This window comes from Pteropus medius, unplaced genomic scaffold, assembly GCF_902729225.1.
Source record: "Pteropus medius unplaced genomic scaffold, Ma_sr-lr_union100, whole genome shotgun sequence".
Lineage (NCBI taxonomy): Eukaryota > Metazoa > Chordata > Mammalia > Chiroptera > Pteropodidae > Pteropus > Pteropus medius.
The window spans coordinates 2108991-2127679 of NW_024352784.1; the positions used below are offsets into that span (position 1 = coordinate 2108991).

An 18689-nucleotide genomic window follows, 5' to 3' on the forward strand; every position below is an offset into this window, starting at 1 on the left:
AGATACTGTGCTACTTACAAGCACAGATAATGTACTTAAAATGAGTATAGAGTCCTCATGGGGAAGCACTTTGTTCACACTTCTACAATCTCTAGGTGACCTTGAGGCAACTAGCAGTACATATCTTTGGAAGATTGTCACACCTCAGGTTACGTTTCAATTTGCCATTGTCTGTAGCATCTTCAGACATCTAGACTACAAAATTAGGGTGAAAGTTAGGTTTTTAAAAAACCAGGAAACTCAAACCAGTAAAGGTGGTATTTTACCATGAGTGCTAATGAAACATGGGCCTACTGATCATCCTGAATCTGAATATAGGAACTAGGAACTAGAAATCAAATAGCAATTAGATTTAAATCATGAATTCTGATGCAATACACAGAATATTCTATGAACTGTTAACAGCCATAGCTCTTGGCAAGGAATGTTTGCTTAATTCTGTGAAACAGTATGATCATGAAAGTTTCCATTTCTGTTTTAGAGTTTCTCATATGTGGTAACTCTGAGACTGATCTTGGGAAAGGGAGCCAACAGTTCTACTAGTTCACTTTTTATCTTAAACTCAGCGTGAGAAGGGAGATCTTTAAAGATGCTCAGGGCTCAGTCTTTAATTTCTACAAATGGAAATTACACATGTAATTCTAATAGGCCCAGCTAAGACTTCATTTTGGAGGTATTTGTGTAATTAATACTGTATTATAGAAGAACTTTGAAAAATATTTTCACTTGTGAGCTGTCTACATCTACATAAGTCACTTAATAGCACTCCAGGGATAAAGATGTAGTCTGACTAGGAAGCTATTTGTTTTACAAATAGTAAGTTCAACTTTGTCACCAAGGATGGGCAAAGACCATTAGCTATACTGAAGCTGTAGTTTGGGGCCAAGGCTTTCCTTTAGGCAATATAAAATAAGTAGACACTTTCCAAGAGTGGGCTCAGGAGAGATGAAGGTAAGCATTCTTAAGAACAGATGGATAATGGGGCCACCACATAAAAAGGAGAGCCTAACAACTCAGATTGATAGTCCACACAACCAATAAAATTCTACTGAGTGGCTGAGGTGCTGAAGTTCCTCCAGGAGTATTTTAGTGTACTCTAAGAGCCTTGAGCTGTTTAAAAGTTTTGTCCTTAAAAGGGCCAAACATTGGTAATGTATCCCTTAATATTCTTTTCATCTGTATATTTGCCTATGTAATTCTAACAGGCCCATCTGATAGACCATTCTGAGTCCAAGAGTTGAGATGGAGAAAATTTAGAATAAAAACTAAAAAAAAGTTGTTGGTAACCATCTCTAACCAGACTTAACATAAAAACAAGCTGCTACAGAGGAAAACTAAGGAAACTGGGTTGTAACAGTGTCAGTCTGCTACTCTAGAGCAGTCTCTGGCTTCTTGAAGCTGTGTCTCTCTTCCCTCAAGGCATCCCTAATTGTGAAGAGTGCCTACAGTAACTTCAAGGGATTATCTAGATTTTTATAGGTACTAGAACTTCCCCGTGTGTTTCATTCTAGGATAAGGAAGGGAAAGCATTGCTGAACTGTATATTGAGGGCTGTGACAATTACATGAATTTCATTCTCTTAAATGTCTGAGAGCACTTTGAAAAGGGACTTCATAAGGGGCTTCATATTCATAAGAGGTATTAGCTCTTCCCACAGGACTGACTTGTGAACATTAATTGAATTTTCAGTGACACTCTCCATAATTGCATTAGAATGGGTCCTCTGAAGAGCAGATGCCAAGATGAAATTAGATGTGTCAGGTTTATTGAGATGAAATGCCCATGAAGGAAGATAAAGAGGGATCCTGAGACTGGAAGAGCCATGAGATTACAACACAATTCTGACTTCAGGAAGACAGGAAAAAAAGGAAGGTCTGAGACTTCAGTGCTTTTCTAAGAAAATTTTGGCAAGGCTACAGGGAGTCCTTAAGCTTAAGGAACCCATGAGGGGAGTCCAGTATCTCACAAGAAAAGGCCAACCTTATTAGCACTGTGCTCATTAACTGATTGGAAGCAGCCCAAGGAAGTAGAGGCTAGGCAGTGCCATGGATTTCAGAGCACAGCAACTGAAGCTGTCAGTCAAATATGCTCCCTATGGTTAGATCCGAGAAGCATATTTTCATGGCCACCACAATCCATTCTTGCACTGTACAGATTTTCTTCAAATAGAATTTGGGAGTGGCTTCTCCATAGTTCTTGTGGAATCTCTTGCTCTAACGGTAAATTAGAGGAAGGTCAGTGGGAGAACTACAGCCTCAGTGTTTGAGCCACACCAGAGCCACAATTGTTACTCGTCCGCTTCTTCCACTATTTTCCTTCACCCTCAGCTATCACTGCAAATCTTGATGGCTTACCTGATGGAGTGACCCAAAACTTAATTCCTGAGAAGTCTAAACCTTTGGTAATCATACTTTTATTTGGGGATTTTTGCACAGGTACACTCATTACAATGGGGCATAGGGAGTACAAGAAAATGCCTAAGGCTGATCATCTGGCTTCTGTGCCTATTTTCAAATTCTTCCCTGCACTTGTTGTATAAAAGCAGCCCTATCTTTTCAAAATTCAGAGTCAATTCTGCCAACATGGTAACCCTTCTCACCTGTTGGTCTCTGGGCATAGGAGTCTAAAGTAACCTGATGGCAGCTATAACCTGAATATTAGGACCCTTCCTATGTCCCTTGGAAAGAGAGCCATTTGAAGACCAGGGCTTCTAATCCTGCAGGACCAAGATTTGCAGGGATAGAAAGCAATCTTAATGAATAATTGAGAATAAGTAGAATATTCCTGACTTTACCCGCTTTGTTCCTGCACTCCTCTATCCTTCCTATTGGGGACCCAGCACCATCTAGAGATCTGATTTAATACATATACTACATTCTATAAGATAGTATTCTACTTTTGTGAGATGTTGCCTTTGAGCTGATTTTTTTTAGCTGACTTTTTAGAAAACTGCTCCAGTATTCTGAGGCCAATGGCTTCTGGCTGGTCAGATAATGTGACACTCCCAGTGAATCCCATGGTCATGAGCCCTATCTTGCATATGCTTCTGTCAAGAATGTCTACTATTTAAATATTATGCCATATGAGATTTCCTGCCTATAAATTGGGCATTCAGGAAGTCCTCAAATAGTACTGGCCAATGCTCTGCAGACAAGAAAGGTAAATCCACACCCAGATTCTATCAATGGTTGTACAAACTACTGGCCCTTCTGGAGTAGTTGACACAAGTGATCTCCTTGAGGAATCTGGATTTCAGCATTGACCTCTATTGCTGACAGACATTCAGAGGCAGCAATAGCTAGTCAACCTCGGTCAGTGAAAGTGTACATGGTTGGGCCCACACGGTCTCCTTTGCTGATATTGCTGCCTCTCTAATAACCCATCAGATCAGTTCTGAGGTGACCACTGATGAATGTCAGCCAGCAGAATTACTTCAACTACTTAGTTGTTCGGTGCCTCTTCTGGTAGATGCTTTATATAGATGCAAAAATCTTCACAATTTGGGCTTGACTCCTATATGCTCATCTTTATACCTCTATTCCACACCTCTTTTCTTCCATTCTTTCTTTTTCTTTCTAGGCCCCTACCCAGAGATAAAAATTCTCCACTTTTCTTTTCACGGAAAGTGACCAGGTGCACCTCTTGGAGTTCCACCAACTGGTAGCACTTTGATTCTCTGTTGATTCAAGGCTGCCCATGTAAGTTACTATAATGCATCCACCATCCATTTTAGGCCACACCTTTCCAAACCATATATAAACCAACCTCTGGCGTTGTCTTCCTTTTATTGGTTGTAAGAGACCCTTCATAGTGGTGATCAATGTGATCTGGGGAGTAAGACGGATACAAATGTTGTGGGTGACAGTCTGAGATCTCTGCTCATGTAACTTATGCCCTCTGGTCTTATTATGTATGTTCTTGGACGAACCATTTCCATCTCATGCTGCTGTGGACCTGTCTGATTTTGTTTTGGTCTGAGAGACCCAATTCATAATAGGCAGTTCTGAATGCACTATCACTTATTGTCCCATGGCCAAATGTTCTATTTCTACCAGAGTCCAGTAAATACCAGGAGCTATTTCTCAAAAGTTGTAATTTTCTGCTGTAGATGAGACAGCCTAATTCAAATACTATTGGCCTGTGTAGTGATAATTCCATAATCTCCATGCTGCTTCTCTTCCTATCATTGACACTTAAACACCTGAGTCTGCCACTTCCTAAGGCCTTAAGTGGCAGTGATACTTGCACCATAGCTTGGACCTGCAACAGAGTCCTTTCTTGATCTGGGTTCACTCAAAACTGGTTGCCGTCCATGTTTCTTAATATGTGAGCCAAAGCAGGATTCCTAAGTGAGGAATGTATTATCTCCAGACTCTAATATGGCCTACCATGCATTGTGCTTTTTTTGTGATAGAGATGCAAGATAATCTTTTTTCTTTACCATTGGACTCCTAAAAACTCACTGAAGTGCTAGGTTCCTGAATATTAGGATTTGTCCTACCCTCTGGAGCATATGTATCTTACTAAGTCTTCCACAGTACAAAATACCTTATTTTTCCCAATTTGCATGCCATTGATTTGTCACTGATGCCCTATGGAGTGTCCAGTCATTTCTTAGGACTATAGTATGGCACAGGAAAGAATGGTTAACATGGCCTTGAGGAAAACTGTATATGAGTACAATTGCCTGTCCATGTACATGGAAACTGCTTCTGATTTCATAACTGAAATGTAAAACAAAACATTTGCAAAATTTTCTACCATGCCTTGAGAGAATATTTTTTTACAGTTTTGGTAGAGAGATGTTTTAGAGGTTTTCATTTGGTCTTCCTCACTATGCTAGCTCTTAGCTCTTAGCTCTTAGCTCATAGGCCTGGATCACCATAAGGTAGGTACACCAATTAACAAGTATAGTAGCTAAGTATGCACTAAGTAACTATAGAGAAGTGACCACTGGATGGGTTTGTGGAACCAGGAAACATTGAGAACTGAACTTTCTCTAGGACTCTATTTACTAGCTGGACTCTACTACCTAGAGTAGAGCCCCAATTCTAACAGAGACCATGGTGGTGCCTTCAATTTCTGGGTATCAATCTCAATATAAGCCATGTTCAATAATCCTCAGTGTCTGGGTATTCCCCTCTTCCTAGAATAAAACTGCTTAAGTGGCCATAGTTACTTTAGAGTAGGTCTCAGGGAATCATCGTAGTGTATAATAAACATGCTGTTTTAGAGTTCTTACACTTAAGGATCCAGGTACCTCTCTAGTTAATAAGTTCTAGATCTGAAAATTGGTACAGGTCTAAGAACTAAGTAACAGATTGACTCTTTTGTAATAACTTCAGCCTTCTGATCCTCCATTCTTGCCTTGTTCTTATAGCAGAGCCTTACTACCTACCCATCTATTTTGTCTTTTATGGAGATGGTTAATAGAGCATGTGTCCAGTGGGCCAAGACTCTTTGAACTTTGCCAGTTCTTAGAGTAATTTCAGCCTTCTGATTTGTGGTTAAATGCTTCTATCTGGACTCTATTGCCCCATTATCTTCAGAGTATTAATGAGCCTACATTTGTAACTTCTTTTGCCACTTTCAGATCTGGTATGCAGAGGACAGCCACCCATGGAACTTCTTAGTGATGCTAGTGTCTATGCCAGGTTATTTATAGTGTCTTTGGTGAATGTTGTCCTGCATCTTCCAATTGAACATTATTTTCGATGAGTCTTCTGTCCTTAGATAATGCCTATTATGATATGACCACTTCTCTCTTTATTCTACCTTCTTCCAGGACAACCTAAGCATTTTCACTTTGCTGAGAATTAGCCATGATTGTTTTCAAGCTTAAAAGAGCCAACCTACAGAAACAACAATAAGTTGAACATCTAAAACTCAACAAAAAACACAAACTGCACACCAGCACGTCTGAGCATGAGATCTGCATATAATAGCTACCACAGGTCAGAACCCCCAGTATCCAGCAGTGGACTGGGAGTAATAAAGAAGCTGCCTCTCGCAGCCACCAGAGCTCCCTGTAGGAAGAGAGGGAGGGAAGAAGGTGTGGTGACTTCCCTGAACAGCCCTGCCAGGGAGAGCTGTGAGCTCCATGCCTCTGATGGCAGGGCCCAGTCATCAAGGAAGAAAGCAAAGATGCTGAGGGCAGAGAAATAACAGTTGAATTTTACCAGCCACGGTTGCAAAACCAAGACTGAGCTGTATCCCCCAACCCCCAACCTATAGGGCCCCTCACCGCATACCCTCCAAGACTAAACACTGTGGAGCCCCAGGGGAATCTGAGCAAATGCTACCAAAACTGTCACTAACACTGACAGGGACAGAAACTGAGTAGCAAATCTGATTAAATATCTATCAGAAAATAGGCATTTTTAAGGCTTTATATAAAGCATAGATCCAAGAGGCTTAGATGCAACTTACTGGAAACCAAAAGAAAAGCACCTTCTTTGCAGCAGGCTAAAGAGAGACCTTTAAATAATAAATCTTTCTATGGGGGGAGGAGCAGAATATATTTAAATTAATACCTAGGCTGAGAAATAGTCCATTAAACACCACGAACAACCAAGGTGACAAGGCATCTCAGAATGAAAAATCTCCAGAAAATAAGCTTACAGACATAGAAACATGCAACTTAAATGACAGAGAATTCAGGATGGTACCTCTGAAAAAACTCAATGAGATCCAAAACAACTCAAATCAACAATTTCAGGAACTGAAAAAACAACTAGATGAGGAGATCGAAACCCTCAAAAAGAATCAAATAGAACTTCCGGAGATGAAGAACACACTGCAAGACTTGAAAAATGAAATAGCAAGCTTGGGGAAATGGTCGACCAAATGGAGAGGAAAGGATCAGTGATATTGAAGACAGAAATCTAGAAATAAATCAGAAAGAAGAAGAGAGAACCCAGAGAATGAAAAATAATGAAAGAGAAATTCAAGAACTGATACTATCAGAAGAGGAAACATAAGAATAATAAGCGTTATCAAAGGCGAGGAAAAGGAGCAGGGACTAGAAAGCTTTTTCAGACAAATAGTAGATGAGAATTTCCCAAATCTAAGGAATGAGCTGGAGCTTGGAATTCAAGAAGTCAATAGAACACCCAATTATCTCAACCCAAAAAGGCCTTCCCCAAGACACATTGTATTAAAGTTGTCAAAAATCAATGACAAAGACAATTCTCAGGACAGCCAGGGAGAAGAAAATGGTAATTTATGAAGGTAAACTCATTAGATTCCCCTCAGACTTCTCAGCGCAAAGCTTACAAGCCAGAAAGGAATGGAATCAAACATTTAAACTATTAAGTGAAAGGAACTACCATCCTAGAATAATGTATCCAGCTAAGCTCTCCTTTAGATATAAAAGAAAAATTAAGACCTTTCCAGACATATAAAAATTGAGGGAATTCTCCACTACAAGGACTGCACTACAGAAAATACTGAAAGGTTCAGCTCACCTAAAACAAAATGACAAAAAAAAAAACAAAAAGAAAACATAATTAGGAGTAAAGTGACTATCAGGCAAATAGAAGCAGAGGAGTGCAACCCCTACTAAGAATAGGGCATTATAAGCTTAACTAATAGATTTACTATAGTAAGATAGTAATGAACGTTGGGCATAGATAGGCACAAATTGTGACAACAATGACTGAAGAGGGAAGGATTAAAACATCCAGTTTCGCAAAGTGGAATGGAGATAAGGCACACACAGAAGAAAATGGGGACTCTATATATATATAACTATCCTTTACATATTCATAATGATAATCACACACAGAAGATTCAGAACTGAAGTATATAACATAAAGCAAGAAGAACCAGAGGGAAAACCCACAAAAGCCAACCAAAGTAAAGAAAACAGAAACACAAGGACAAGGAAGCAATGGAAACACAGAGCTACCAGAATGCAAAAGATAAAATGGTGGCTATAAGAAGACCTCATATTTCCATAATCACTGTAAATGTAAATGAACTGAACTCATCAATAAAAAGGCACAGAGTTGCAGAATGGATCAAAAAACAAAACCCAACCATATGCTGTCTCCAGTAGACACATCTCAGCTCCAAAGACAAAGAAAAAGGGTAGAAAAATGAGTCTTCAAGCAAATGCCATTCAGGGAAAAGCAGGAGTAGTGATACTAATATCACACAAAACAGACTTCGAAATGAAAAAGGTAAAGATTGACACTGAGGGACACTTCATAATGATAAAGGGAGTCATGCACCAAGAAGACATAACACTCCTTAATATCTATGCTCCCAATCAGGGAGCCCCGAAATATGTAAAGCAATTGCTAACATAACTAAAGGGAGAAACAGACCAAAACAGTATCGTAGTAGGGGACCTAAAGACTCCACTATCGGAAATGGACAGATCATCCAGACAGAAAATCAATAAGAAAATAATATCCTTTAATGACACATTAGACCAACCGGACATAATTGACATTTACAGAGCCTACCATCTCAAAACAGCTGCTTATACATTCTTCTCTAGTACACATGGAACATTCTCAAGAATCAACCATATACTGGGACACAGAGATAGCCTCAACAAATATAAGAGGGTTGAAATCATACCAACCATATTCTCTGATCATAATGGTCTGAAACTGGAGATCAATTGCAAAAATAAATCAGGAAGAACCACAAATACATGGAGATTAAACAACATGCTACTGAAGAATAACTGGGCCAGAGAAGAAATAAAAAGAGATGAAGAGACACATAGAAACGAATGATAGTGATGGTACAACAAATCAAAACTTTTGGGACGCAGCAAAAGCAGTCATAAGAGGAAAATTCATATCATTACAGGCCTATCTCCAAAAACAAGAATGAGCCCAAATAAACAACCTAATGCTTCATCTTATAAAACTAGAAAAAGAAGAACAACCGAAGCCTCAAGTCAGCAGAAGGAAAGAAACAAAATTAGAGCAGAAATAAATGAAATTGAAAACAAAACAAATAAAAAAAGAAATGCAACAAATAGCTGGTTCTTTGAGAAGGTTTAATAAAATTAACAAACCCCTGGCTAGACTCACTGAAGAAAAAAGAAAAGACATAAACAAAATCAGGGATGAAAGAGGGGAAATTACGACTGACATCACAGAAATACAAAGGATCATGCAAGAATACTAAGAAAGTATATAACATCAAATTTAATAACTTATAAGAAATGCACCAGCACTTAGAAAAATTCAGTCTTCCTAGACTAGATCAAGAAGAACTAGAATATCTAAATAGACTGATCAGCAGTATGGAAATCAAAACAATCATCAAAAACCTACCAAAAAGTAAAAGCCCAGGACCAGATGGCTTCATCAGGAGTTCTACCAAACATTCAAAAAAGATTTAATACCTATTCTCCTCAAACTCTCACAAAAAATAGAAGAGGAGGCAATACATCCCAACATATTTTATAAGGCCAATATTACCCTGATACCAAAACCTAGTAAAGATAACACAAAGAAACCTACAGACCAATATCTCTCATGAACACAGATGCAAAAGTCCTAATTAAGATACTAGCAAACAGAATACAGCAACATATTAAAAAGATTATACACCACAATCAAGTGGGCTTCATCCCAAAGGCATAAGATGGTTCAATATATGCAAATCAATTAATGTGATACACCACAAAAACTAATTAAAAATCATATAATTACATCAATAGATGCAGAAAAAGCCTTTGACAAGATATAGCATCCATTTATGATCAAAACACTTAATAAAACCAGTATAGAAGGAAAGTACCATAACATAATAAAGGCCATCTATGACAAACCCTTAGCCAACATTATACTGAATGGTGAAAAAACTCAAAACCTTCCCTCTAAGATCAGGAACAAGGCAAGGCTGTCCACTATCGCCACTGTTATTCAATATGACATTGGAGATCCTAGCGATCAGGCAAGAGAAAGCTATAAAAGGCATCTGAATAGGAAACGAAGAAGTCAAACTGTCACTATTTGCAGATTACATGATTCTTTATATAGAAAACCCTAAAGACTCCACAAGAACACTACTAGAAACAATAAGCAAATACAGTAAAGTTTCTGGATATAAAATCAACGTTCAAAAACGTATAACGTTCCTATACTCCAATAATAAAGTGTCAGAAAAAGGGGTAAAAATAATTCCTTTCACAATTGCAACAAAAAGAATAAAATACCTACGAATAAATCTAACAAAACATGTGAAGGACCGATATAATGAAAACTACCAGACCGTATTAAAAGAAATCGAAGAAGATACAAAGAAATGGAAAGTTATTTCATGTTCTTGGATTGGAAGAATTGACATAGTTAAATTGACCATATTACCTAAAGCATTATACAGATTTAATGCAATCCTTATCAAAATCCCATCAGCTTTTTTTTAAGAAATAGAAAAAAAATCATTAGATTTATATAGAAACACAAGACTCCAAATTGCCAAGGCCATCTTGAGAAAAAAGAACGAGGCTGGAGGCATCACTCTGCCCGACTTCAAATTATACTACAAAACGACAGCAATCAAAATAGCATGTTATTGGCAGCAAAACAGACACACGGACCAGTGGAACAGAATCGAGAGTCCAGAAGTAAACCCATATTTACATGGGCAAAGAATTTTTGACCAAAAAGCCAAAAACATACAGTGGCAAAAGGAAAGCCTCTTCAATAAATGGTGCTGGGAAAACTGGAAAGCCACCTGCAAAAGAATGAAACTAGACTGTTGTCTATCACCACACACCAAAATTAACTCAAAATGGATTAAGGACCTAAATACAAGACCTGAAACAATAAAATGCATAGAGAAAATATCGGAACTAAACTCGATTCGTAGACTTAAAGAGAATTTTATGAATTTGACCTCAAAAGCAAGGGAAGTCAAAGCTAAAATGAATGAATGGGACTACAGCAAACTAAAAAGTTGCTGCTCGGGAAAAGAAATCGTCAACAAGTAAAGAGACAACCATCTGAATGGGAAAATATGTTTGCAAGCAACAGCTCTGATAAGGGCCTAATATCCAAAACATACAAAGAACTCATACAACTCAATAATGAACAGAAAAGCAAATGATGCAATCAAAAATGGGCAGAGGACCTGAACAGACGCTTCTCCCTAGAGGACATACAAATGGCCAACCAATATTTTTAAAGATGCTCAACGTCACTAGCTATTAGAGAAATGCAAATCAAAACCACAATGAGATACCACCTCACACCTGTTAGAATGGCTGTAATCAACAGGACAAGTAATAAATATTGGAGAAGATGCGGAGAAAAAGGAACCCTCGTACACTGCTGGTGGGACTGTAAATTGGTACAGCCACTATGGAAAACAGTATAGAGGTTCCTCAAAAAACTAAGAATTGATCTACCATATGATCTAGCAATTCCTCTACTGGGTATTTACCCCAAAGACTTGAAAACCCATATCCGAAAAGATATTTGCACACCGATGTTCACAGTAGCATCATTCACAGTGGCCAAGACATGGACGCAACCAAAGTGTCCTACAATAGATGTTTGGCTAAAGAAGCTGTGGCACATATATACAATGGAATATTACTCAGCGATAAGAAGAGATGAAATACTGCCATTTGTGACAACGTGGATGGACCTTGAGATAATCATGCTAAGTGAAATAAGCCAGACAGAAAAAGTTGAAAATCACATGATATCACTTATATGTAGGATATAAATCTAAAAGCAACAAGTGAACAGGGCAAACAGACTCATGGACATGGACAATGGACTAGTGGATACCAGAGGGTAGAGGGTGTGGGAGGAGGAAGGAGGTAGACAGGGTAAAGAGGGTCAAATATAGGGGGGTAGGTAGAGGGTGAAGTAGGTAAAGGGGATCAAATATATGACAGCTGAAGGAAAATGGATTTTGAGTGCTAAACACACAGAATATACAAATGTCAAATTGTAATGTACACCTGAAAATTATATAATTGTATTAACCAGTGTTACCCCAATAAACTTAACTAAAAAAAAAATCGCCAACCTAGCAGTGAGTTTATGCTATCTCCTACAGTCTTTGCATAGGTAATCCCACATCTCAAGAAAATGCCCCCAAGTAGAAACTTTTCCATCTAGTCTTAACATTCTAATATATTTCCCCTAATCAAGTTATCCCAGAATCCAATCCCAGGGGTACTTCTTATCTCCTGTCAGTATGTGCTAGCTAATCCCGAAAACTCTAGGTATATAGTTTCCTCCCCTATCAGTTCTTGCCTATTCCCAGCAAGAGAGTATGCTGTCTTTTAACCCTAGTTATCAGCCTAGCATCCCGGAGAGGAGGTGAGAGCAGCTCTTGAGATATATCTACCTCTTACCTCACCAATGCTAACTCTTACTAGGGAAAAGTGAGTCACCTCTGATAACCCAAAGCCTTTGGGGCATCTGCAGTGCCAACATCCTCAAGGGCAACCAGCTAGATATTCTCATGCTATGGTTTAGTATCATGGGGTTTCCAAACAAGAGTCCTGACCTTAGAAAAACAGACATTTTTTGGCTGAATATCCACACATCTCAGGTGCTCTATGTCTCTAATTTTAGCCTGTTACTCGGTGGTATATCATTGCAGGAAATAAGGGCATTTTTAGTAAGTTACCTGACAGATGCTCTGGTTCTCACATCTAACCATTCACCACTTGTCAATAGCCCTCAAATCTTATGATCCTTCTGCAGGGCATCACTACAACTTAGAAAAAAATTCCACTGTCCTTGTAGGTTTTCCTCCCATGTTTTTCACATGCTTGAGGCATCACACCTGCAACAGCATTTTCTTCTGCTGGGACATTTTCTTAGTTCACCATCAGTGAATTTTTTAGCAATTGAGCCACCACCTTGTGTGAGGAACTACCTATGCTCTACCTATTAAGTAGGATAGCATTATCTTCATCCACTAGGCAGTTAGTGAGCCACTCCCAAATCCTCATCTTACCTTCTGCTTGCTCTGACCACTCTTGGTTCTTCAAAAAGCAGACAAGAAGATGAGATTAGATATGTGAAATTTATTGTAGATTATGCCTATGAGGGACATGTGGAGGGAGCCAGATGCTGGACAAACCATTGGATCGCAATGCCAGTCAGACCTCTATAAAGGCTTGAGGAAGGGTAAAGAAGGGAGATCTCAGACTTTAGGCTTCAGTAAGGCTAATGAGTCCTGGAGCCATAGTTGCCTGTCAGAAGTGTTCTGTTTCACAGGAATGGGCCTACCCTATATCCCTAAAATACCCAGTCATTGGCCAGCAGCAGTCTGTGAAAAGTGTGGCTTCAGCAGGACATAGTGATTTTAGATCAGCAGGTGAAGCTCAGTCAATCACACACCCTATCATGGGAGATCTGAGAGGCACATTTAAGGTTGACACAACAACTTCCATGATTTCTTGTATGTTCTGTAAACTCAGCCTTTTCTGGTTAGGTAGCCAATTTAATGCCTCTTGGCTGCATCCAGATTTCACAATAGTTATATTAAAATACATAAGATATTAAAATTGAGAGACTATGGTATCCCACAGCCAATCTGAAAGACTGCATTCTTCAGAAAATAAAGTCAAATTAATGTGCTAGGCTGAGTTCCAAAGGAAGAATGCCATAAACTGGGTCCGAGTTTAACTCCCTTGAGTATTCTTAGAAAATCTAAATGTTCTTCACTGAAGGAGAATAAGGTTTCTAACTTCTCTAATATTTTTAAGGGGGTAGTTGTATGATATATTAACATCAGGGGTAGTTCTGGGTCCTTGGCCCTCTCCCTTTCTGTCATGTTCCACAAAGGTAGTTGAGAGCCGGTGAACATCTTTTAGAGCTAACTATGAACATCTTTACCAAGTCCCCAGCCATGGTGTACATGGGTAAAACAAGACTTTGCTTATGATTGCTTTCCCATTCATAAGAATATTTGACTCCTACAAACTCAAAGGTTCAGGAAAGCTGAACACCATGGAGTGATGAGATAGAAGTTAGAGGAATTGGAAGAAATATGAATATAATTGGAAGCCTAAATAATTACTCATTCTAGATTACCCAGTAGTGGGGCAATTAATTGGACTAGCCAAAGCAGAACCAAAAGTCACTCTTCCTGGTTATGTAGTGGTCTTTCCTTTGTACTTTACTTCCCTTTAGAGCATGCCTAGTGGTGGTTTGTGGTATACCTGAAGCCCAGTAGACTCAACGTATTCTTGCCTGTTTAGTTTATGAGGTTATAGAGTTTGTCATTAGACTTTTATTGACTCCAGCTCTAACCTTTGTCATTCCTCTGGGAAGGGAACACTGCTTTGATCTGTGTGCTCCCCATTCTGGGAATAAACACTACAGCTAATGTCTGCTGTGCTGGAAATGTTAAATGCACAACCATTCAGGTCTTGGGGAAAGAAGACTTTCAGCTCCTCACAGTTCAGGAAAATGAGGATCAGAAAGACTCAAAAAATGCTTACTTCTCAATGTTTACTTCTAGTAAACTGATCTTGGGTGATTTTTTTTTTTTTACCATTTCTGGGAACATGAATTTACTCATTTGCAATGGAGGGATAGTAATTTCTGCCCTTACATTGTGGTTGTGAGACTCACGTTAGTAATTTTCAGTCAACAGCAGGTAACTAGCTAAGTGCCTTACATATGTTATCTATTTTTTACCTGGAAGGTAAAGTCAATGTTCCTATAAATGTTAGAAGTAATAACTTTACCTTATTGTGATTCAAGAAAGAGCACATTATGATTAAGGATCCTACAGATGGACCCAGGGGTTAAGGAGAGCTTCTGAGGGAAAGATAAGGTCTTTCTTTCAATGGAGCCGTCACATGTTTCAGGCTACTTGATGGGAGCAGGTCTACAGGGGAAAATACAACAAGAGCAGTGTTGAGATGTGGTCATTTTGCCTCATTTCCCTACATGGAGCTGATATCTTTTCCAGGCCATGTTCTCTTTCACGAGTGGTATGCCCCACACCAGCCAGGCATACACATCAGTCTTTTTCTAGTACACTCCACGCTTTATTAATACAAGCAGTTTTAGCAGTATCAATTGTTAAAGGTCTATGTCAGAAAATGTTTTCCTTGTAGTTATGGCCACTTTCATGAAATGATACCAATTTTTTAGGATTTACTTAAAGCATACACAAAAAAACTGAGTAGAAAGTATTACATAGTACAATACATAAACTTCAAAACATTTGATTTTGGCAGTTTAAAAAACTTTGTACGCAGGTGTATTCTGTTTGATTTCCTCATGTGTAAAATCTGAATACCACCTACCTCATAAAATGTCAAGATATTTGTAAGAATTACATGACATATAATTGCTGAATAAACATTAACTGCTATTTCTGTTACTGATATTGTCATTGTTTTCCCTTCCACGGCTCAAATATCCTGTAGCCATTCTACCCTTAGAATTTAGAGTTGTAGCATTCCTTTGGAATTTCTAAAGTTGGAGACCACAGGGCCTAACATCTCAGACTTCTTGAAGTTCCCATTTGGGAAGTTGTCTGCCACATTTAAACATATTCTCCATGTGCTTGAGAGAGAAGAAAGTAGGAGTCATCTAATTTTAGTTTCTATCTTCAGGACTTGGAGAAACCGCTCTCGGATCTGCTTGGTACGAACAGCATAGACGATAGGATTGAGGATTGGAGGAATGAGAAGGTAGAAATTGGCCAACAGAGTGTGGATTGGAGGAGGCACTTGGTGGCCAAATCGGTGAATGAGAGAAGAAACAGCAATGGGAACATAAAAGATCAAAATTGCACAGATGTGAGAACCACATGTCCCCAGGGTTTTAAGCCTAGCCTCAGGGGTTGCCAGGCCCATCACAGCCCTGAAAATCATCACATAAGAAGCAGCAATGGCCATCGAGTCCAGGATCAGCACCAGAAAGCCAATGCTCAGCCCATAGACATTATTGATCCTGCTATCACCACATGCCAAAGTGACCACAGCCATATGCTCACAGTAGGAGTGTGAGATGACACGGGCTTTGTAAAAAGGAAGCCGCAAGCGAATCATCAGAGGCAGAGGTCCAATGTAGAGTATACCCCGGAGGAGGGCAGCCAGCCCCAAACTTCCTACCATAGTATGAGTGAGCACAGTGGTATGGTATAATGGGTCACAGATGGCTACATAGCGGTCAAAAGCCATGGCAAGGAAAATGCCTGACTCAACCGTGGCAAAGCAGTGGATGAGAAACATTTGGGCCAAGCAGGCATCCAGGCCAATGTCACCAGCACCAAACCAGAAAATTCCCAGAAGTTTGGGCATAGTGGAAGTAGACAGAACCAAGTCAATGATAGCCAACATGCACAGAAAGAAGTACATGGGCTGGTGCAGGCTACGTTCCACCCTTACCACAGCCAGAATAGTGATATTCCCCACCACGGCCACCAGGTACATGGAGCCAAAGGGGATAGAGAGCCAGATATGCAGGGACTCAAGCCCTGGGATGCCGGTAAGCTGGAAAGAGCTGGGCACCAAACAAACATTATGAAAAGTGAGCATGGCTATTTATAAATGAATCTTCTAACTTGTTCCCCAAAATTCTTCTAGAAATAAGACAATATCTTATTCTTAGATCCTATAATAAAGAATAGGATCATTGATAAGATTCTATAACCTTCTTTTGTAGAAAAAACTGTAAAATGTCATAGTATGTGTCATGTTATTACTGTTATAATACCCATGAAAAATTACCAAGCACAAGCAGAAATATATATATCTGAATAAGTGAATGTATGAATATTTTTTGCAATATGGCTCTCAAAGAATAATATTCTTGTATCATTAAATGAAATGACCTAAGGCAGACAAGTACCTAGTTAATCTTTTAACTCTTCAAGTAGACTATGAGTTATCTCCCAGAATCATTAGATTTCAAAGTGAGGACCCCTTGAAAGAAGAGACATATTGATATTCAGAGAGACAATGACAGACTCCTGGGACTATCTAGACCCTATGGTAAGTCAAAGCTTATGCTTGGGGCCAGCATTAGCTATTAGTTAAGCTGAGATGTTTAGTCCGCCTGTCAAAATCACAAGGCAGAGATGTGAGCTGGTGAAGAACTTCCAGAGGCTGGAAACAGTGATTCCTAAAAGGTGAAAGCTGCTTACTGGAGCTCAGTTTGTGTGTCTGTCCAAAGGCAGATCTTTGCGAGGCCTTCTCCCAGCATGGAGGCTGAATATGACGATAAGATCCCAAAAGCAGAGAGGGTTATCCCCAGGAAGGAGGTTCAATGCCAAGAGGCGTGAAGCTTAGATGACAAAAACTTGGCCAAAGAAGAAATGCCCTTAGAGTCCAGAGCAACTGTCTGAAAGAAAGATGTGTATTTAGAGAAAACACATGGAAATTGTTTTGTTTTTTTTTCAGGGTCTGAGGGATCACAGCAGAATGCCAAGGAAGAGAAGAGCCTAGTTGGGTTTAATATGATGGAGTTGTCAGTTTGGGCTTTAGAATTTTCTGGATTGGGCTTCATATCTTGGCAAATGGAGCTTAGGCAGGTTACTTTATCCCATTAGTTAAATACACCTGACCCCATTTCACAACACATCTAAACCTAAAGTCATGAGGATTAGAGAATGCAGCATCTAACAGTAACTCTAAGCATTAGCTCTTTTTAGTCAGTTGTTGAGAATAATGTGTAAAATCAAAAATACATTCAATAAACTTCTGAGAATTCTGGAATATCTCTCTGCAAGGAGCCATGGCGTGGGGTGGATAACAACCTGTATAAGCCTGTTGTAGTTACTTTGTCTCACAGAATTCTTCATGAGCTGGTTTTTCTCTCCATCTCAAGGTTCTCATAGATCACTCACTACAAATGGAAATAGAGATAATGTTAGCAGTAGCAGTAAAAAGGGAAGACAAAAAGACTGAGTGAGTGGGGCTCGGATGGAAAGGAGTACACAGGAGCTAGCCTGTGATTGAAGTGACCAGGTGAGGGGCTTAGCTGAGAGGAACCTGTCTTGGTTTCCTTAACCTGTCTGCTGGCTACTCTCCATCTGTCCCTCCAGATCCCTGTCCTGTGTCGCTAGAAGGTGATGGGCTGCATTACCTAGATTTCCTTCTCTGGTTTCTATGTGGGCTCAGTCAATGTGAGGCACCAACAGAAGAGATCAGGAATTTATCCCCCAGTTCCCTTCCTGCCAGGCACATTTGGCAATGCTGTGGTTTTCTGCCAAAGCTATAGCTCCTGAAAAGTAACCTCATCCTGTGTTCTGGCAACTGCATTTTCCCTTATCTGGTCAGGCTGAGTTAGGTGATGCTGCTCACTGTGCTCCAGCATCCCTTGCCTGTTTTCTTCACCCTACCCAGACCTCTGCAGAAAGTCTCTCCAATTGCTCCCTTGACCATGCCACTTGTTCGTTGATTGCATCAAACCAGAACCCATGGTATACAATCTTCACCCCGTATTGTCTCTTGAAAAGTAGTCTGCTTCCTCAGCAGGACACAAACCTTCGCAACTAGTTTTAAAAGCAGAAGAGTTATAATCTCATGGTGGTCAGGGCTAAGCAACCTTTATCCCAATTTCTAGACTTACAACAAAAGGAGATTTGCCTACTTCACCCCTACATCTAATCAACTGGCTTTGTAACTTGATGTTATATTAAGCAAAGGTGTAATCATGTGGAGAATGTTTTACTCCAGGAAAGAGTCCTTGAATGGGAAAATCAGCAGGCCTTCCAAGTGAGTG

General features: G+C 39.5%; 1 protein-coding gene across 1 annotated transcript; it reads right to left on the bottom strand.

Moving 5' to 3' along the window:
- Positions 1 to 15547: 15547 nt before the first annotated feature.
- On the bottom strand, positions 15548 to 16501 carry OR52M1 (olfactory receptor family 52 subfamily M member 1). Its single transcript, XM_039847817.1, has one exon. It carries the CDS (start codon positions 16499 to 16501, stop codon positions 15548 to 15550), a length of 954 nt encoding a protein of 317 aa, XP_039703751.1.
- Between the last annotated feature and the right edge of the window lie 2188 nt (positions 16502 to 18689).